The sequence below is a fragment of the Seriola aureovittata genome, chromosome 4 (assembly GCF_021018895.1).
Source record: "Seriola aureovittata isolate HTS-2021-v1 ecotype China chromosome 4, ASM2101889v1, whole genome shotgun sequence".
In the NCBI taxonomy this organism is placed as follows: Eukaryota; Metazoa; Chordata; class Actinopteri; order Carangiformes; family Carangidae; genus Seriola; species Seriola aureovittata.
Genome location: NC_079367.1, coordinates 13,317,457 through 13,339,690, shown reverse-complemented (window position 1 = coordinate 13,339,690; position 22,234 = coordinate 13,317,457). Strand labels below are relative to the sequence as shown.

At 39.0% G+C, this 22,234-nt stretch overlaps 1 protein-coding gene across 2 annotated transcripts in view; it reads left to right on the top strand.

The window, feature by feature from the left end:
• The window catches only part of pdgfd (platelet derived growth factor d), a 52,655-nt gene that overhangs the window by 22,425 nt on the left and 7,996 nt on the right, over positions 1-22,234 (top strand). Inside the window, exons 2-5 of one of the 2 annotated variants that reach the window (XM_056374346.1) lie at positions 5,577-5,787; positions 6,840-7,017; positions 14,719-14,778; positions 17,262-17,475. In XM_056374346.1, the coding sequence (XP_056230321.1) occupies positions 5,577-5,787; positions 6,840-7,017; positions 14,719-14,778; positions 17,262-17,475 (663 nt within the window). The remainder of the gene's footprint in view (positions 1-5,576; positions 5,788-6,839; positions 7,018-14,718; positions 14,779-17,261; positions 17,476-22,234) is intronic. The other variant, XM_056374348.1, reaches the window with a different exon arrangement.

The window sequence follows — 22,234 nt, the reverse complement described above, 5'->3', positions numbered from 1 at the left end:
CAGCACTATTGACATCGTCTTATTCCCTGAGATTGCAGAACATTAACTTTCTTTCAAGTCTGAAAGAGATAAATGTTATGTGACTGGTTTGGAGTACATGCCCTGTAAAATACAGTAAATATTAACAATTATGATTTTGATCTACAATCTTATGTTGCAGATGTTTGGAAAAAGAATGTAATCATTAAAAAGACTGATAGAACATGATGACTTAAATCAGTATATTTAAAAAGAGCGGACTATTTTGTAGTAGTTGTATTTATCCAAGATAAGAGGGCCTGTGACTGTTTATTCAGTCCTTCACCCATTACTTCCTGCTCGAGCAGATTTATCATCGCACTTCTGCCCACTACTGTAAAAATGCAGCTAATTGCAGCAAGGCTTATTTTGAAGGAGCTACATGTACGTTTTTGTTATTGCAAAAGCCATAGCCAACATTAGCATTAACAGCTGTTTACTTATTAGTCTAGAAGAAATGTTACGAGTTTGGCATCAAACTCTTTCCTTTTGGTTTTGCTTGTATTTCTATCTATCTACTTTGTTTTTCTACTGCAGTTAGCATGCTAACCAGCTAGCCCCGGCCCGGCCCGATTTGTGATACAACTTTGTGATAGTGAGTCACTGTAGCATCAAGTCTAACATGAGAAGATGAAGAAGCGGCACTGATCAGAGCATATTCTAACCTCTTGTCTTGTAAATCAAACTATGACTGAAGCTCCTGGCAAGCGACCACTATCACCAACACCACCCACTCCTGGTGAGAAACAACGTCCATTGGTAGACAAAACTTATAAAGCACCTTTAAAGATGCATGTAGGCTACATAGTCCTTCCGTCCTTGCTAAAGAAATACAAATATAGTTTCAACTATTTCGTAATAAAAGACCTAAAAACCAGCAAGAGGCAGTGTTGAAATTATAACAACCGAGGAAGATTAAATTATTCCCCATAGTCAAAGATACAAAACAGATGCTGGAATATCAGGCAACAGACCAGCAGTTATAATTTAGAGATCAGATGTGGATAAAGAATTTAACTGAACAAAAGAGTTTAACGGTTTTAAAGAGAGATGAAAAGAGAAAGAAGAAGAGAGTTGGAGCGAGAGAGAGACTGTATTTGTTGCCATATTTGAGGACGATCTGGAAAAACTTGTCCTTACATGCATGTTTAAGCCCACTGATAACAGCGAAGTTTATTTGATTTTATTTTGTCCACCCTGCAATGATATAATATGAGCAGTAATATTTGTTATATACAGCATATTGAGTTGACTATGAGACTGAAGTATGATGTTAGAGTGCTGACTTTCAGAGAGTATACACATACAGATCAGATAGTGTGATAAAGTGTAGGCTTTTTAACCCATTACTCCCCTAATTCTAGGGATCTATTATAAATTGAACACATTAAAATAAATATAAATAAAGTCACCATATTTAATATTTCCTTGCAGTCAGTGATTACCTGAAGTGGCCCACAATAAATGTGAATTTTTTTTTTTTAACACTGTTAAAACAAAAAAGTCAGTATAGTCACTGTGCTTCCAGAGCTAATGTCCTAGTGTTTCTGGACTGCAAAGCATATCCCACTGTGCCACCACATATATGTTAGCTTCCTTAGGATCCTGCTCTGCCCTGATTCCATTTTAGCCTTTAACGCAAAACTATAGCCTTACATGCATTTGCAAAGCAGGCCGACGAAATGTAGCTGGCAGTTTCCAACGCTGTCAATTCTCTGGACTGGATCTTTAACAGAAACCCCTTTTCTTATCATTGCCTCATTTGCATGAATTTGCAATGGAGTCACTGACATCACTGCAAGATTTATGGTAAGGTCAATGGTGTGACTGAGGAGCAGCATCCAAAAGAGCCGGGTGGTACTCGAGCATATTTGCATATTTTCTCATTTTAATGTCTTCCTTCGTCTAAATGCTTTCTGTCTCTCACACACTCTTCGTTTGCACACAGAGCAGCTTGGGTGGGCACATAAATGCTAATTCATGTTACAATAAATGCACATTCATACATATACTTAGAGATAGTACACACATATGTTCAAACATGCAAACATACATACACACACACACAAAATAGAGTAGAAGTAGACTGTTATTGTTTTGCACAATGGATACCGTTTCTTTAGAAAATGTCTTGTCTCTAAAACTAATGTCTACCAGACACAATTTTTGTGTGCCAATGAACAACTTCAGCTGTAGGTTCATCGTAGCCCTTGATTGGCTAAACATGCAGTAGGTAGGTTTATCATATTTCCGATCAACAATTAAAACCATAGCTTTTTGGAAAGATTTAATCTACATGGCCATGAAACTTCGCTAGAGCAAACAAATGCAAGATATGTTGAGTGGGTACTTTTTCCAGTTGGATAAATGAGTTTTCACTATCTAAGAGAAAACAATAAAATAGGCAAAACATCAGCAAATACTAAGAGATCAAACCAATTTAAAAGGAGACGAGTGATTCAAGAGGAGGATTGGAGTTTGGCTGTGAATCCAGTGCTGGCTTCCATAAGAGTCAGGTAAAATAACTGAAAGATGTACCTTCAGTCTGCTAAGATCTCCGTACACTGCAGTAAACACGATGGATGCAACAAGCTATTCTGCTGCATTCTGGTGATATATAGAAATGATAATGATCACATACTAATAAACACAGTTTTCCTCATGTGCAATACTGATAGATACACAAGCTCATACACACACACACACAGCTCTGATCCCAAGGCACCTTAGTAGGTGAAAGTTCCTGACACATAAGCACTTTTACGACTGAATGGACCTACACAGTCAGGCCTCTGATCAGCAGAGTGGAAGAATCCCATTACAAACAAACTCTGCCCCCTTCGCACACACAAACACCCACGCACACACACGCAGATACATTCACACAAGCATAAATGCTCATAACTGAGAGCACACACACTGTCACACACATAAATGCATACACACACACACACACACACACACACACACACACACACAATCTGAGGTACAGTCTTAATTGCTGAAGGCAGAATTAGCAGAAGGTGAGACTGCAAGAGAACGCGGCATGACCGATGAGACAGAATTACTGACCGAAGCAGAGAGGAGGGACGTAAAGAGATGGGATGTGAGATAGGATGGGGAATTAGGGGAAGTTTGCAGTGAGGAGGTGGAGGAGAAGGCCAAAGCTTCATCATCATCTCCCTGGGGTGCAGGCTATGGTGCCTTGATTAAACATTCAGCTCTCTTGCAAAAAATACACACCCCTTAGAAAATATAGCCCTGTCAGCCTGCTTCAGCACAGTGCCTGACCTTACAGTATTTGTGTGTGTGTGTGTGTGTGTGTAAGAAAATGCTTTCTAATGTTCAGGAAATCAGCAATAAAATGCTGTGGACAATTATGAGTTGTGTTGTGCAAATTTTAAAATATAATATAATTTTTATATATATGATTGATATATCAGGATTAGATGTTCAGTGGGTGTGAATATGATGTTCATCGGTGCTGATGAGAGCGATTGTTATACTTTGGAGAGTATCGTTATTATTTACTCAGTGAAGCAATGAAGCTAATAACCAGAGCTCATGACAGCTTTTAGTTCTAATATTATTCTTTTTCTTTTATTATCAGTAGATATGTATGCACGTGTGTGTGTGTGTGTGTGTGTGTGTGTGTTTTATTCTATGCATCTACGTATTCAGACAAGAACAAAGTATATATATTCCTCCAACAGTTTTTAGCTCAGACTGTAAATTTGTGCAATCATAGTTGCTATAAGCTGCTATAAAACTGGGTGTGATTCTCTGTCACCAGAGAATGATTTCTAATGTTTTTGGTGAACCCCTTAACTATGAGACATTTTGGTCCATGGCCACTTTTCCTGTCTGCTGTCAATATTCATGACCTTCACAGAGTTAATCTGAATATTTTTGTTGACCCCTTGACCTATTCCCTCGAAGCACTGTCGGGCCAAATTTTCAACTTGTACAGAAATATTAAAATCTGATGGGTGTGAAAAGGTCAGACGTGCACTTTGCAACAAGGAAAGATACATGAACATATCCATATGTGTTAAACAGATCCACAACCAGGCATTTGTTAAAATTGGATTTCTCACCTCTACAGAATAATTTTAAAGATGAACCATCTGACTCTTTTCTCAGTTATTCTGTACTTCGGATGTTTTCTTTACACAATATGTTTGTGCAAACCACAACAGAAAGAACACTGTAGAAAGCTGTTGCACTGGCCATTATTATCTTATTGCTGATATCTGTATCGGTGCATATGTCAGCTGATAATGACAAGAAACGGCAGTCCAGACACATCGAACTGGGTTTGAAGTAATTTAGAAACAGTGTCCCTGTTACATAATTTGTCCAGCAGAAAGCACCAACATGTTTTCAACTGTAAAATGTCCCACTTAGTATGCAGTATGTAGAAGCACGTTCTGTAACAGACTCATCCAGCCATGTACCTCCAAGCAGCTGGGTGGCTCCTTTGTACCATCAGCCATCAGACTACAAAAAGCCACAGCACCCACAGTCTAAGGACTCAAATCTGTATATAACAATAGAACCCAGACAAACTGCAACAACCACTAAACTCTATGTATTTTTATATTTGCACATGTACAGACATGCCTACTTGCATTTGTATGTTATTGTATATAGTATTTCTGCTTTATCTTGTTTATTCTAGATTTTTGTTTCTATTCTTATTTTATTTCTTTATATATTATATTATTTATTTTTTTCCCTTGTGCTGCTGTTAATTTGAATTTCCTCTACGGAGGATTAATAAAGGTACATCTTATCTTACCTTGGTCACAATTAGAAACAAATTAAAACTAATCTAAGGGATCTATAGTCAGATTGATTGTTTATGGCATGTTAAAAAAAATCGTTATTGGATAAAATATATGGTTTTTGTTTTGTTTTTTTACTCCAAATATCAATATCACAGTCCAGTATCGATCAGGCTATAACAGAAATAATTGGACATTTCGGGAATGACCTTATTCACTGTATGGTCAAGAGATGAGAGTATTTATACCACTGTTTGTTAAATATGAAGCCAGCAGGCAGTTAGCTTAGAATAAAAAGTGGAAACAGGGGGACACAGCTCCGTCTGAATAGTCTTACCAACAACCTTAAAGATCAATAATTACCATGCTATATCTCCAGTGTAAAAGCTAACACTCAGAGCTGCAATGAAGGTGGATTTTGTTCTTGTGTGGACGGAGCCAGGCTACCTCTTCTCCCCCTTGTCCGGTCTTTATGCTAACCTAAGCTAACCAGATGATGGCTGAAAGTTAACACTGGGGGGACAGATATGAGACTGTCAGTCAGTCATTAGACAGAAATGTCAGATTAATATTTGTATTGTTTGTTTGTGTATGTGTCTGTGCTTCTGTCTGTCTCAACAAATGTGTCTACCTGTGCCAATATCCACAGAGATCTATTTGTTGTTTTTGCATGTAATTTACATTTTGTGTGCACGTCCCTGTGAACAAGCTGCTTTACTTGTTTTAATTTAGAGCTGGACTAACTAACTGATTAGTTGTAACCACTAACAGACAGCAATCGCCTCACCACAGACTTGTACCGCAAAGACGAAAACATCACAGTAACACCAGCGGGCGGAGTCATCAACAGCCCACGCTACCCTAACGCTTACCCCCGCAACCTGCTGTTGTCATGGAAACTGCTGTCACCGCCAGGGAGCCGCATTCACCTGGAGTTTGACGGACACTTCGGCCTGGAGGAGGCTGAGAATGGAGTGTGCAGGTAAAACATGGGATGCAAAGAAACAGAATAATAAACAGATGGAGAGGGCAGAGAAATTCAGGAGAGGTTTAGAGCAGAAGACGGAATGAAAGAAGGAAGCAGGATGACATAAATGTCTTTAGCAAAAAATGACAAAAGGAGAGAAAGATAATACCTGAAAGGAGCAAAGAAGGATAGAGGTACAGAGCACAAAGGGGAGGAAGCACTGATGAGTTACAAGCAGCTATAAAGGAGAAAGGTCAGATGAAAGTATGAGCGATTAAATAACCAGGTAGTGAGAGAAGGAATGCTGGAGAGATGGTTTCGAGTGACAAAGAGGAGAGGAAAAGTTTAAGTTGGAAGGATGTACAACAGCTACAGTAAAACATGTGAAAATGATTTGATAATGTATGCACATTCTCACACCAACAATAAAGTGTGATCGAAAGGATGTGAGAGAAAAGAACATAAAAAGGTATGGAGGGGGGGGATCACGATGAGAGGGATGGATAGTTAAAGTTTGCTTTCTTGGCAAGAAGTATAAGAAGTTTGTCCTTGAGGATTGAGGGGAGAAAATAGACTTTTTAATCCCCATATGCAACTCAGTCGTCTTTGTAAGCACTTTGCTGAAAAGACAAGGGGGAGCAGCAGGGGGAAAAGAGAGGGAGGGGAGATGTGGCAAGGTGGGAAGAGGGAGAAAGGAGCTTTGCCGGCTTTTAAAAATCTTGTTTGTAAAAATGACTGTGTGTGTATTTCTGTGTGTGTTTGATAAATGGACTCATTTATTGACAGGGGCATTGATTGCTGGAACGTTTAGTCAAAGTTATTTGAAAACTTTTCCCCCAAAAAGTCTTGTTGTCAAGTACTTTGGCAGGACGGCCTGGTGGGTTGAGAAGACATCATAGAGTTGTCTCATCACAAGTTTGATGACAAGAGCTGAAGATCCATAAACTAATCTAGACTGTGCTAAGGAGTATCAGAGATGTACAAAAAAAGTTTCTTTCATCCTCTAACCTTCTCCCCTTCTTCCCTCCCACGCATTCATCTACTTCTCCTTTTCTTTCTCGCTCCAGGTATGACTTTGTGGAAGTGGAGGACCAATCAGAGACCAGCACTATAATTTGGGGTCGCTGTTGTGGGCAGAAAGCTCCACCTAGTCTCAACTCCAAAACCAACACGCTCAGAGTCACCTTCAAGTCTGATGATTACTTTGTTGCAAAGCCGGGATTCAAAATCTACTATTCACTGCTGGTGAGAGACGTACACTTACATACATACACACACACTTGACGATGAATCATGAGCTGTTATTTGGGACACAGCTTTAAGTTTTTTTTTCACATGAGGTTCAGCCATGTACCACTGTGACGCCTCAGGTAAACTGCTTCTCTCACTATTTTTCCTCCACTTGACAATAAAGGAGAGAGATGGTATGATGGAGAGATAAATAGATGGGATGAGGAAGGGAGAGAAGAAGGATCTAGTAACATGGTCGTTAAAATGCCAAAATGGATTAGCCAACTGTTCTTTTCTCTCATGTCCACTCGACAGTAGAGAGATGGAGGGATGGGGGAAAAAGGAGGGAGGGAAGATGAGAAAGTGTTCTCCTAAAGGCTGTCAAATGAATGGATAAGCAGATAAGCTTTGTCATTCTGTCAGGATGAGGAAACAAGAAAAAGAGGGAATCTGATTTGAAGATGTTCTCCCGCCCTATAATCAGAGGGGAAAGGGGAAGAGAGAGAGCAGCGGAGAGCATTTTGAGCATTTAAAGATGTTCCCTGGCTTCTTCTTTCATGAGTACAGAAGAGAGAGAGGGGAAGAGACACAGCATCATAGACGAGGTTGAACTGGTGGCATCGCTTATTATCTGAGAAAAAAAGTGGTATGAGCAAAGATGAAGTAAAGGGCAAGACAGTGACAGAGACACAGAGAGAGAGTGACTGTATATGCAGACGGTCTTTCTCTTTCATAGTCATTTGGATATTACAGCTGAGATTTTTTTTTAAGGATAAGTCAGTCATTATTCTTCATGTTACTTATTGACAACAAAGACCAAGACCCACTAATAATGTATCAGTCAGTACTTCCTAACTTCCCTATCTATCTCTGTGCTACTCAGCCCAAAGCTCATTGCCTCGAAGCTTATTAAAATAGTTTCATTTTTTTAAAAAGGCCCTGTCATTTCCTAAAACAGCTGGGCACTGTAGTTTTTAGGAAATGTCGTTCAAACCGGAAAGTAGTGCATTTGATGGGGACTATTTTTAGCTGTGGATTAATACACATTTGGTATCCTAGCTAGTTTTAGCGACAGCAGGGCGGAGTACAAGGGACGGACTCTAACTTCATTGTAATGAAGTGACATCACCCAGTGCAATGGTGTGACTCACTGATGTGTTTTTACCAGTTTCTGAACAGTAATTCCACTGAGACACTGCGTTTCAGACTTAAGCTACACAGGCAATTATGCAAGTATTAAAACGAAACAAGGATCATCAGCAAAAGTAAAAGTACTCACAATGCACAATGACAACTCTCAGAGTGCTATATATATATATATATATATATATATATATATATATTATAATACTGAATTATTATTATTGATGCATTCATGTGTCACTTACAAACAAGTAAAGGCCAGCCCCCAAATATAGGCCAGGGAAAAAACAAGGGTGGATAAACTCCTAGTGCCTGTTGTATAACGTGCATTTGCACATTTCTACTGCTTTAATCTAATAGATTCAACAATATAATGATGCTATTTTCAACACTTTGGTGGCATATGAATCATTCATTCTGATCCACTTTGCAATGCTGTCCTTTAATTCTGTTGTCGCATAAGGTATGCCTGCAAATGTTTCATAAAAGCTCTGTTAAGTAATGAAGGGTTTTTGACCAATACAACGCTGCAGAGCTTCTAATTTAAACAGGTTACAGGAAGCGTTGAGTTTGTATTAACAGCGTAATGCAGTAACTTTAAGAGGGAGAATGGGACTGGATCAAGCCGAGGCTTTGTACTTAAATATGACCAATTACACTTATGAAACAGAGGGAATTAGAAATAAAGGCCTGTCTCTAATACAAGCCTACTTCAAATGAAGCCATGTTACCTTTTGCAGTTGAGGTAAAAAAAAGAAGGCCCTGGTCACTATTTGAGGAAATACAATACGTATATATACATGTGAAGTACTGTACAAAGCATTTGAAGTCACACTAAACATCAAATAACAGATAAAAATCACCATAAGTTATTCACTTTTGCCAATAAAATGGAGAAGGTTGCAGAAATGCAGATGACCACAAAGCCCCACACCACAACAAACCCAAGTGTTCTAGGTTGCAAAGGCAATATGAAACATGTTGCACAGAAGGAAACAGAGGACACAGCCTGAAACTGTAGCCTATGCCCTTAATTACCTCAACTGAAAATACTTGAGAGCAGGTTCACCATGTTCAATCCAACATGTTGACAAAGTAAAAGCACCTCAAAATATGGTAGTTGACTTAATGAACCTCATTACTTTTCATCAATGCAAAAACCCCAAACAACTGCCTTATCTCTCTTTCTCAGACACTCCCGCTGCTTTTCTCTGTCTTCCCTCCCTCCTGTCCTTTGTGATTTCTCTTCTGGTCAAATAATCACTCTTATGTACATTTAAAACAGAATCCAACTCTTGAGGCTTATCTTATTTGATCAGTCTTACCCATTTTTCAAAGAGCTCCTGTGTTTGAGTGTGTTTGTCTTTCCATCTTTTACACACACACACACACACACACACACACACACCTTCCCTTCAGCTAAACTGGAGCTGTGTGTGTGGCTTAATTTAGCAGGTCTAATTTGTTCTCTCCAGACCTGTCGAACAGATAAGAGGGAGGAGGAGAAGAAGCAGAGAGAGGAAGGGAGGAAGAGAGAGACAGCGAAAGGCAGAGCGGGAATGAGGAGAAACAGCACTGGAAGGAGAGAACAGGTGTCTGAGATGATATCAGCATGTCAGCTAATGACTAAAACAACCTGAACTGAGAGAGGAAGAGGGAGAGAGAGGGAGAGAGGTATTTGTGAGTAAGGGAGATATAGAGTGGACTGAGGTGGACTAGATAAAAGTAAAACCAGGAGGGAAAGTAAACCAGTGTCAGTGTAATAGAGAGAAAAGGAGTCAGATGGAATCATACTGGGGGAAAAAAGACTGAAACAAAGCCCCTGCCATGTTCCAAGCCTGTGTGTTTGTGTTTTACCCCAAGGGCTGTCGCAATTAGTCGCCATAATCGATGACGTCAACATCAATATGCATACGCAACACATTGGTTTTTTTAATTTTCTAAGCGGCTTAAGTTCATTATAACAAATGTTTTTCTTCAATATCACTGTCGTTGCTGCTTCATAACGTCGGTCGTTTGTGGCTCCAGTCATTGGTCAGATCCAGTCAACGCTACAGCTCCTCACAGCAACTCCAGGTTCCGAGTAACCAAAACCTGACCCACGACAAAGTCGAGCCAGGTCCAAATTACATTAAATCTTATCTGGTCTGGACTGGGTTTTATTCAGTTCAATGACCATGAATGGCTGCCTGTTAATTAGAGGAGCATTGTTCTGCGGCAGTGTTGGTGTATATAGCAGGTCTCAAGAATTTGATTTTGAGAGGGTGTAAATATCTCTCCAAGATGCATACATAATAAGTACACTTCCCAAGTGTAAGGACAGCAAGCAGTCTGTGGAAGCCGCCTCTTACACTAAAGCCTTCTTTCACTTCATTGCATTAAACTTAATGAAAAAAGTGGCTCTGAAGATTTTAACATGTACAGGAATACAGAAGGCGTAACAAGCAGTTGTAGCATTTATCTGATCCATAGATAAGTGAAGCATTAGTCCTTCAGTGCAACTTATCCATGTTTGTTCTGCACAATTTTTAGATAGCTGCTAAACTGTTACTTCTGCAACTTTACTTCTCAAGTGCCCATTTACTCTTCTGCTGGTGATTTGTGGCCAACAACAAACAGCTTTAGGAACTTTCTGATGTGATCTGTGGATAAGTGTAAACAAAAGTGCATCTGGATTTTATTCATATACTGTATGAGAAATGACAACCGTGAAAAGGGTCTCATCACGTCAGCTACATTTCACATCAGGTCTCATTATCTTGGGTCCATTTTAGATCAGGTCTCTTGACATGCATAAGAAATTCTTTTATGCACTTCAAGTTTGGGTAGGTTTCCGCAGACTGGGACCTAAATTGACCTTTATGTCTGATATATGATTGAAACTGCGCGCCTCTCCAAAAACAAACAAAAGCTCACCACCTGCAGGCAACAGTCTAGTCAAACAGAGACCTTACTCATTATTCATGTCACTGTTTTTCTCCCAAATCTTTCCTCTTTGATCCTTTTCAAATCTGGTTTTCAGCGGGTGTGATTCGTCATCTGCAGCACAAGCTTACATGGAGTAATGAGTTCTTTTGATTGCATAAGATAAAAATTTTAAGAGCTATTTCTTTATAAAGGCTCAAAAGAAACTCGAGGTGCACAAAACAGCCTGATTATATTTATCGTGAACAGATGCAGCTTTAAGTTTCTCTTTGTAAGACTTCAGAACCTCAGACTATCATTTTTGTTTCTTAGTTTTGTGTGTCTTTTCTGCCAATATTTATTTTGTTGTCTGAGATCATACAAGTAACAGTATTGTGTGTGGTGGGGGGTATTCCTGGGAAGTGCTGTGAAGCCAGGTGCGGTTGGGAAAACACTATTGATCCAGGAACCTGATTCAAGTTAGCTCCGAGAAACCCAGTCATCTGACATGTGTTTCCCAAACAACTGATGAATATTCTACAGAATATGACCCCAGATGAAACCAGAAACACACATGCATGAATGTATGCAAGTGTGTTTTTGCTCGTATTGCTATCTTTGTGAGGACCAATTTTAGTTTTAAACCATCTTAGAGAGAACATCTCTGCATTGTGAGGATATTTTGGTTGGTTCTTAACACTTCGATGGGCTGTTTGAGGATAAAGACTTGGTTTTAAGCATAAGTTTAGAATTAGGTTATTTTTTTATATAAAAAAACAAAACAAAATACTGATTGTGTTAATAACACACATATGATAATATGCTGATGGCAGATGTTAGGCCTTGTGGATCTTTTGTTTACCAGCTCATCTGGTTACAGTTCTGGTATCTGGTTCACTATCCATAAAGTGGAACTGTTCTTTTTGTATGCTTTTGTACAGTTACGGTAAGAGATTCTCTCTTCACCCTTCTACACTCGTATGAGTGCAATTCATTTGGCTAAAATTAGACAAAACACACAATAAAATTAAAGATGAATTTGATTTATAGCATTATTGTTATAGATATCTTGATCATATTTTTATCGTTAATTCTTTCTATCTGATACTGAGACGGCCCTACTGTGGATTAAGATCAGAAGTATGACAGTAAACTAGCAACTGTGCTAGAGGGAGAGATGAGAGGAAGCACTTTCCTGGTTTGCTCTGACTCAGACATAGATGAGACAACATAAATGTGGCCGATGCAATTTATCTACTAACTTAAACATCCTCTAGCTGTAAGCGAGATACCTGGTCATGCGAGGTAAAAGTCGACAGGGCAGTGCTCTTGCCCTCCTCACCATCTACCGCACACTTAATCCTCAGCTGCTGCAGTGTCCAGCTGTACAAAATGGAGGTTGCAAAGGGCAGCTCCCTGGTGTCCCCTCCACTAGACTGCTACTGTAAATAAGAATTTGTTACCTTACAAGTAGTGAATATTGCCTGAAATATTACTTTTAGTTCTAAACATTGCTTTATAAATTATTTGAAAACTCTATTCAAAAACCCTCTGAAAGACTTTTTATATTTGAAGTGTTTACATGATATTTATTAACATTGCTACTTGGAATCTGCATAATCTACATTGGTATCCATATAATTATGTGAGACTAATATGATAACAATGGCACCATGTATTTGCGTCAACACATGAGTGAGGGGATTACATGAATGAGGACAAAAAGTTAGAGGAATTTAAATTTTTTACACCATATACAGTACCTTTGCTGCTCCTTAACAAAAAGTGAGTGAAACGTATCAGCAATACTAACCACCTGTAATGTTATAGTACAAGACGCCTCATTTCTGTCCTGTTTCTACTTGTTCATCTGTTCTTGGAAGAAGATAAATAAGCAAAGTGCAGCATGACTTCCTATCATTCACCAGAATTTGATTTCACCACACAGATGCAAGATGAAATCATGATGAAAACTGATTAATGAATGAGTTACCATTCAGTACATATGACTAACTTTGATTGTAATAAAACCAGTATGAACATGAAACACACCTGAAATAAAAAGCAACAATTCATCATGCTTTTGTCCAAAAACTGTTAGGGTAAAAGTTTGGCACTGTAGCTGGCAGGTGACTACAGTCTGCATGCAGAGACATTTTCAGTTTGTGTCTTTTATTTCCAACCCTATTAAGTGGCCCAGATGTGCTTGACATGAAGCATTTAACCTTAAAAGGAAATGAGACTAGGAATCTGTAAACATGCCTTTAGTCACACTCTCTCACACACTCACACACACACACACACACACACACACACACACACACACACACATACACACACACACACACTCTTACAGGAAACGTCCTGACCTCATTCACAGCTGGTTTGGGTGTTCATTTATGTGTGAGTACATTTATCCAAAGGCCAGATGCGAGAATCTGTTAAACAAAAAACTTTGTGCATCGACAGGCTTTGATGTCAACTCTATTACATTCACAGACACACACATACACACACTTACACAGCGAGACAAAGTGAGGGCACCGTGTCTTTGAAGTGCGGCTGAGACAGATTTACTGTTCCACATTGACCAGAGATGGTATTTAAGACTCTTCAAGGAGAAGGATTCGATAGCCTGTGAGATTTTATGTGTGTGTACAGAGAGTGATGCAGGAGACGGTGTGTGCATTTGTGTGTGTGTGTGTGTGTGTGTGTGTGTGTGTGTGTGTGTGTAGGAGAGGGAAAGAGAAAGACAAAGAATGTGTGCATGTGTTCCAAATATGTCAGTCTGATGAGTGTTTATCACCTAAACGTGCTTTGACCAGAGTCTGATTTCTTTCACATATAGACACACAAAGGCATGCTGTGACCAGCTTCCCTGGAATTTCTTTAAGGATTTCACTGACATAATGACAGTCCATCAGTTAAGACAGGCAGACACCTGAATATCTTGGATAGTCTAAGATTACAGTGCATGTGAACACCCTGCATGCTACAAGCTGTCTGAAGTCAACTATTTGAAAAGTTGAACTGAAAAGTAAAACGTAAGTGTATTGGAGTGATACATGGAAGTGTTTCCCTTTGCTGCTATCTGATAATCTTTCCCCAACATTTACATGTGGTTTTTCTGTAGTTTCATAACATCAACCATAACTTACAGTGTGAATAAATGTACAGTCTATGTAAAGTATGAATGTTGTTAAAGAAAAGTATCATCTTGGTGGAATCACCTCTTTAGTGCAATCCACACCAACAGCATTTCTGAGCCCTTTGTCCACTGACACACTTTGATTTCGGTACATAAATCCACAACAACCAAGATTTTGTGGTGTTTATGCATAGATATTATGGTACAACACCTACTGTTAACCATTGCCATGATACTGAGGTGACTTCAGTTTTAGTTGCCTAAACTTAACCGTACTAAGCAGACCCTATTCACATTTCCCGCCCATGTGCAGTTACTGTGATGAGTAAATGTAGCTTTGAGGAGTTATGAGTTGGCCATAACAGGACCACTTACATACACTTGTACTGTAGCTGTCGCAACACAAGATGATTCCTTTAGTCCGACCTAAATCATGTAGTCATTTGCTCTCTTTCTTCAGTGTGGTTCCTCATACATTGTCTGCTCAACTGATTGGTTATTTCTGCCTTCCATCCCCGCAGTATGACTCTCCTCTACCTGCAGCCAACACCAACTGGGAAGCCGTCACTATACCCATGATGGTGAGTCATGCACACTCATACGGACTTTGATTGTTAACATCCCAAAATTAGAACTGAACAGGCATGGTTGACCTCCGTTAGAATTTGCCTTTTTTTCCCCGCAGAATCAGACCTGCTTTCACACACTGAATGGAAGAAAGAAATGAACCTAACAATACTATGAAAAAGAAATGTCAGGTTAGAAAAACATTCACATTCATCATCGGGATTATACTATTTTATATACATATTGATGTTGAGAACTTTGAATTCAATTCTTCCAGACTATATTTTAAAATTTTTTGCAGCTGGAACATACCGTCTTCAACACATATAGCCACTCCACATATAAGCGAGTTCTTAAGCACACAGAGGAACACTGGCAAAACTAATAATTGTGATATATGGGCCATTTGCATAGGCCAGCTCTCACCCACACAAAATATATTCATGCATGTGTGTGCTGTACTGTATTAATTATGCATGAAGCTTGAAATGTAACATGACATGCTTCTTTAGACTTATGTTTTTTTAAGTGCATGTAATCAGTGTAATTTGTGTGTCTGCGCGTACGAGCAGTGGAGTTCAGTGACGTATGTGATCATAATAATTAGTGCGCGCTGGGCTGCGTGGCAGTTTTTCTGCATGGATTAATAATGGTTATATGTATGTGGGTGTTTTAGCGCGTCTGTATGGCTGTGTCACCGCAGCTACAGATGGGATATACATGTATGGTTTGTTGGCCTCTTCCACTTTATATTCAAATCTGCTGCGTTGTTTTTTTTTTCTCAGTGATTTGCGATTGTTGTACATTATGTTCATGTTGGTAACTGTTTCACACTACTGAGCAAGTGTGGTACATTCATTATGAAGATGATGGTGAAAGTAATCTAATGGAGCTTTTGACTGTTTTCTTCAATATTCAGCTGAGCTGTCATGTGATCACTTATTTAATATGCATCACATTTTTACAGCATGGCGAAGCGATACATTAAAGTGATTCATTTTTAATTTATACCTAAGTCACTGTATTTAAGCTCTCACAAATAAATGTTAAGTCTCACAGGTTTACTTCTGTTCCCATGTTAGCTTTAATGAATCCAAGTCTCCTTCATAAGCCTCTGACATTTTCTCATCACTTACCCTTGTACCTCGGCCTGAGTGGAAGTTGCTGCTGATTATGGCAGCTAAAGTCACAGGCGTAATAGTCCTACATGCTATAAGAATTTGATTGCAATTGCCTCCTATCTAGATAAATAGCCAGCAGCAGGGAGCGGCGGCCATCTATGAATCATCCGTGTGATATGCAGATACTTTCCCGCTCCCATTTCACTGACAATTTTTAGTGTAGTAGAAAACATATAACATATAAAGAGAAATCATGTTGAACAGTATATATGAGGTTAATTAATTTAAAGTGTATTAATTTCCCTATTTAACTTTCATATTTATCTTCATTTTCTTTACATGTCTATATCTCAGACTAAATGTTTACATTTACACAAAGAGTGAATGACTGTATTCAAAAGTAGAGTAAAGCTCAGTTTTTCGAGGTGAGGTGCGTCACTGTGTATAGTCTTTGCATCATAGTGTGTTGTAAAATGTATAGGCTACAGGATGGTTTCTGAACTTATAGTAAATGTCAGACTACTCTTATATTTACATGGTGTAGGAATGCATAGATGAGGGGTGAGTGGAGAGGATTTACAGTAACACTAATGCCACCATTTTAATTTAGTTAGTTTTGATCATGCTCAACAATACGGAGAGATTTAATACAGATTACCCAAGAGAATTATAGGTAATATTCTACATTGTGGAAGAAGACTCTGCCTGCATTAGATCAAAACATTTTCCATTTCACTAAAAGCTCTGTCTGAAATTTGAAGTGTTAGAGGAATCAGAATGACCAACTGTGACTGTGTCCTTTATGTTCATGGTTGTTTCCTGTCTTTGGGGGTAGTGTGGAGGTCATCTGTTGATTTTTGCAAATCTTCCCATGAATTCTTGGATATCTTTTCAATGCTTGGAAAGAAACAGCGCTGACCTCCCCACCACAGTACACAAAGTAACTACAGGCTGAACAATAATATATGCAGTTTTTAAGATTCCAGGAACATTTGTCAAGGTTTTCACCAATTTCAGAAAAATGATTTTTCTTCTGCAGAAGTAGCCATTCACATTTTATTGCTTCCACATTTCATACACTAACCTGATGAAAAGAATTCAGTATATCCACCTGATTCACTACCAGATCTGTCCACTGGGTGTTAACAAGGGTAAATGGGATTATCTTATCTTTCTGTGCTACATAACAATGGTGGAAGACATAATAAAGTGATCACAGATTTCCAACGAAATTTTGGCACATGGTTACATGTGATTTCCCTAACGTGCTCTAGGTAATAATGCTATAAATGAGCATTTGTAGATGTTAAAATAATCTTAAAATAATAATAGAATTAATCGTTTTGTTTTTATCTTGTGACCTTCGCTCTTTCCAGGACGGTGTTGTAGGGCAGATGCCGGTCGCGGTCACAGAGGTTCCTTTCTCCTTGGAGGATCTGGACCGGACCATAGCTGCCTTTGACACTATAGAGCAGCTTCTCAGATCCCTGAACCCAGACACTTGGAGACAGGACCTGGACAGCATCTATACTCAAACACACATACATTATAGATCCAGGGCCTATCATCTGGCAAGCAGACATAATAAAGGTAAGATATACTTTATATCTTAAACACATCTATTATTGTCTCACAGTGACAGGCTGGCACAGCACTAATGCAAACATATATGTCCTTGCATGACTGTGTTTTTAGTATGACAATCTCTTTCATTTGGTTCTAATAAATGGTACGTGCTGACACATTTCAACACAATTTTACAATGCACAACTGAAATAAGTAGAAATAATGAAGCAGACACTATTTACTATTCATTGGATGCTATCAAACTATAAATAAAAAAATAATCAAAAAGTGACAGATTTAAAATAGTCACAAATGTAAAGAATTAGCCCCACAAGTTGCTGTCCAAGTAGCAAGAAATGCATATGAAAACCAGACTTCTGTGGCTGTTTGTACAGTATGCAAAAGCAAGCTATGTGCCAAAACTAAAACAATAGGCTACAGTGTCTAAAAGCTTGGTTGAGCTATAGTTGACAGCTGATTGATCAGTACTGTAGTTCAGGAGTATTAACAATCTTTTCATGTAAAATAGAGTTATTTAAAACTATATTCATAAAAAAATAATGCAAATTGTTGCTTTTATTTCCTGTGAATATCTCAAAGAGATACAAAATATTTTATATCAGCCATAATTATAGGGAGAAAATTGTGCAGCAAGTATAATACCATCTTTGGTTATAATTTTTCTCTTAGTATAAGGATAATTTGGATCACACAGATAATTATTTAATAAGAATTTTTTATACAGTGATGTTAAACAATGTGGAAATAATGTCCAATAATGTTTTTTTACTTGAATGTATAAAGATACATTTCACTGAAATATTTACTATTTCTATGTTTCAAAATATAGGCAGCAGTAGTCAGCACTGTCTCCTCACAGCAAGAAGGTCCTGGGTTTGAACACAGAAACACATGCACACTCCACACAGAAAGACTGCTGCCTTACTGTGTGGAGTGTGCATGTTCTCCTCGTGCCGGCGCGGTTTTCCTCCGGGTACTCCACCCCCCCACCCCCCCAGTCCAAAGACATGGAGGTTAGGTTAACTGGCAACTCTAAATTGTCCATAGGTTTGAATATGGGCATGAATGGTTGTTTGTCTCTATATGTCAGCGCTGTGTCAGAGTGGTGACCCCCGCGGGGATAATGAATGGCTAATGAATGAATGAAAAAAATAAGCATGGGATCTTGAAATTTTATTTAAGTATAGACCCTTTCGTGACATGTTGCGTTGGCACAGTTAATGCAGGAAGATCAGAGCAATGATGTTCTCATCCTGTTTTATTGTGCTGCACATTATGATCCTCAACAACTCTGCTGCATTCACAGTATTTCGCTGCAGACTGGTGCAGTCAATGGTTGCTGGTGTAATACAGGGGAGGGGAGAGCGTGCAGCCTTGTGCTGACCAAAAAAGACCTACCCAGCAGGAGGCCCATTTTCACATATTGGGCTATACATAAAACTCAGCGGTACAGCACTGCAGAGTAGAAAGTCTATGGCTCAGTAATTTGAAGAAAATTATTAGTCAGGGCTGTAATGAGTGTGATGGAGCCCCATTGCTGTCTTATAATCAATTATAGCACAGGTGACAGCCAATGAAACTCCACTAATTAAGTGTTGCATATTCAATTGAAACCACATTCTCCACAGTCTGAGCCAAGTAAGATAGAGGGCTAGTATTAGGTTGTCTAGTGGTTGAAGGTATCTCTACAATTTAATTTGCCATGTTGGAAGGAGTATATAAAGATAGAAAAAACATATGTGCACTTTCCTCTCCTGTGTGGAGAGTAAAGGAAGATTATTATGGGAAAAAAGTTGTCCCTGCTCATATTATGATGCAACAGCAGGGCCTGACTAAGTTGTTGCATCATCAAATGAGCAGTTTGCCCTCTCGGGGGTCTAATAGTGAGTCACTGACAGATTTAAGGTGAGACAGGACCAGCAGTTCAAGGCAATTCTTTACTGTGAAGTCAGAGCCAACGACCCGCAGTCACTGAGGCAATAGATTTTGTCCCTAGGATGTACAGCTAGAGCGGATGTCTAAGAGCAGATATGAAAATATGGCACGCATAGACTTATTACACACACACACACACACACAAACAAACATCATTCATGCGGAGAATGTGCTCAGGGATGTGTGCGCGTATTCAAGCTTGCAACAGACTTGAGTACTTTTGATCCAATCTCTCTCACCTGTGCCTCCATATCTCTCTCCTGCTCTCTCTCGGTCTTTCTACCCGAGGGCTCTCCTGTTCCTTAGTAAATATTTGCTCTTGACAGCAAATCTATCTCTATTTATCAGTGCATGTGTGTGCTCGGCTGGCATGACGCAGCTCCATATACGGGGAGTTTGTGGATGTTGCAGCACTACAGCAAGGTGCAAAGGTGCTGCAGATCTTTGATACACTGTACCAGTGTAGCCCTCTCTAATTGGAAATTCAACCTGTGCAGCGGAGCAGAAATCTGCCACAGTCAGCAGCTCAGCTTTGTTTTCATTAAGAGACACACACACACACACACACACACACACACACACACACACACACACACACACACACCTTTGTTCCCATGAAGGACAGTAAGTCTGATCTTAATATTAATTGGGACACTTCTGAGTCCAAGAAACTCACACACAGACAGACTCACCCATACATATCTTAAAATAAAATCATAATAATACTTTGACAACGAAGCATATACTAAGCACAGAACTTTAGAGCAGAATATATTGTATAATCTTCACACACACACACTATACTTTTTTTTCATCTTGCTGGCCATGAGAGTGACAGTCATTCTCATAGTCTTGCTTGCTCTCAGTCTTTCTGTCTTTTTCACTCCCACACTCCCTGACAGAGTTCCACACCAGTGCTCCTCTGAGATTGCACTTATTCCCCTTAAACAGACACAGGCTTGGCACTGAAAGTACAGACACGCACTCGTATACAGCATATACACGCCTGCACACTCAAAGCATAAACACCAACACATGACAAGTGCCTTCATCTTCACACAAAAACATTCACACAAATACACCTACCTGTTTTTGCTCTGCATTTTAATGTTAAGAGACAGCATTGTAGGTGCCCACCAGAGCCAGTACAGTAGCAGGTGACTCAGTGTGCTTCTGTACTACATCTTTTACATTTTGCATCACCTTGGGAGGTGTAAACAAACATTAGAGAGACCTGTCATGACTCTTGACATCGTCACAATTCTGTCATAAACTATAAAACCACCACTTGCTGAAAAATCAGGTATTGTGCTCCTCAGTAAAATCTCAAAAATAGAAATGACGGGTTTTCTGGAACCTGTGCTTTTTCATAACAAGAGAGATGCAGGGAAAAAAAGACTTCTATCATTAGGCTGTCAGCAATGGTACATTTAGTGTAGCAGAATGCTGAGCTTATGCTGTAGTACTAGATGATAAAATGGATTCTTAATACTTTATACGACCTCTATGATGTTACACCTCAGACTAGTGAGTTAGTTAGGTAGTTATTACTGTGTCAGTGGGGAATAGCTAAAAATCCTACATCTTCTCATGTAAATAATGAACAAACTGCTGCATATGTATATAGTTTAACACAAGACAGTTTAGCACAAGATACATTTTTTCTATCTATCTATCTCTAAAAACTTAAAATTTAAATGATGTAAACATGAAGAAACTGAATACAATAAGTGAACCTCTAGCAAAATCTCATCATTTTCAGTTTCCCAAATATATTCAGCTGAGCATTGGTGTAAACTGATTATCACCCAATTGCCATCTCCACTCGTCCAAAATAAACATCAACAAATTCTCTATTACCTCCTTGTTTTTTCATTTTTGAAATGTGACGCATACAATCACTTTTCCTCATTTAACCTGTGAATTCTCTCACAAATGTTTTCATAATCCACTTTTCCTTTAGCCTACTGGACACACAACTGCCTGTAAGATATATTCACATACAAATGTTCATACACTAGCTTTCATTTGCTCCCTTTTTTTTAAATTAAATTCTTATTATATTTCATCTTATTTTCATGTCATTTTGCCATGAAATAGAAAACACATTGTGTAAATATGTGGGCAATTCCACCACAATGGAACCACACTCAGCATTGTCAGTATGGATGGAGCACCTTCTACCTTCATCTTTCGCTATGTATTGCCAAAGCAAATGATCATATTCCCCTGCTCTTTCCCCCCTCTTCATTGTTGTTCATTGTTCATTGGGCTTCCAACATGATTTGTGCCATGAATGGAATCCCCCACTGCAAAGATTTCCTTTTGTGAACAATTGCTTATTGATTATCAATGCCATTAGGTTTCCCTGGACCCCCCCCACCCCCCACCCACACACACACACACAAAAATCAGATTTGTCATCATTATACTGATACAATGTACATGTGATTTCTAGGCATGGATTTCTAGGTTTCTATTGTATGACTGATCTTTATTGTTATGTTGTTGCAGCAAAGCTCAAAAGCAAACCAATGCAACCCACCGCACCAAGCTACACTGTTGTAATGGAGTGCAAATATCAGTTCTGACAAGAATGGATCCATGATCTACCAAAGACATTATGCTGCTGCTGTGATGTTGCAACCGTACATTAAGCCATTTGCAATTTCAACCACTTCTGTTTTGGACCCTGAATGGCTACAGACTGGTGACGATGCCGTTGTCCCCCTCTGTGGTGCAGAGTATTCCCTATGTACAGGCTCACTTCTCCATCACTGCCAAAAACAGGGTTACAGGGTTTAGAAGCTTGACCAACTGCTGTTTG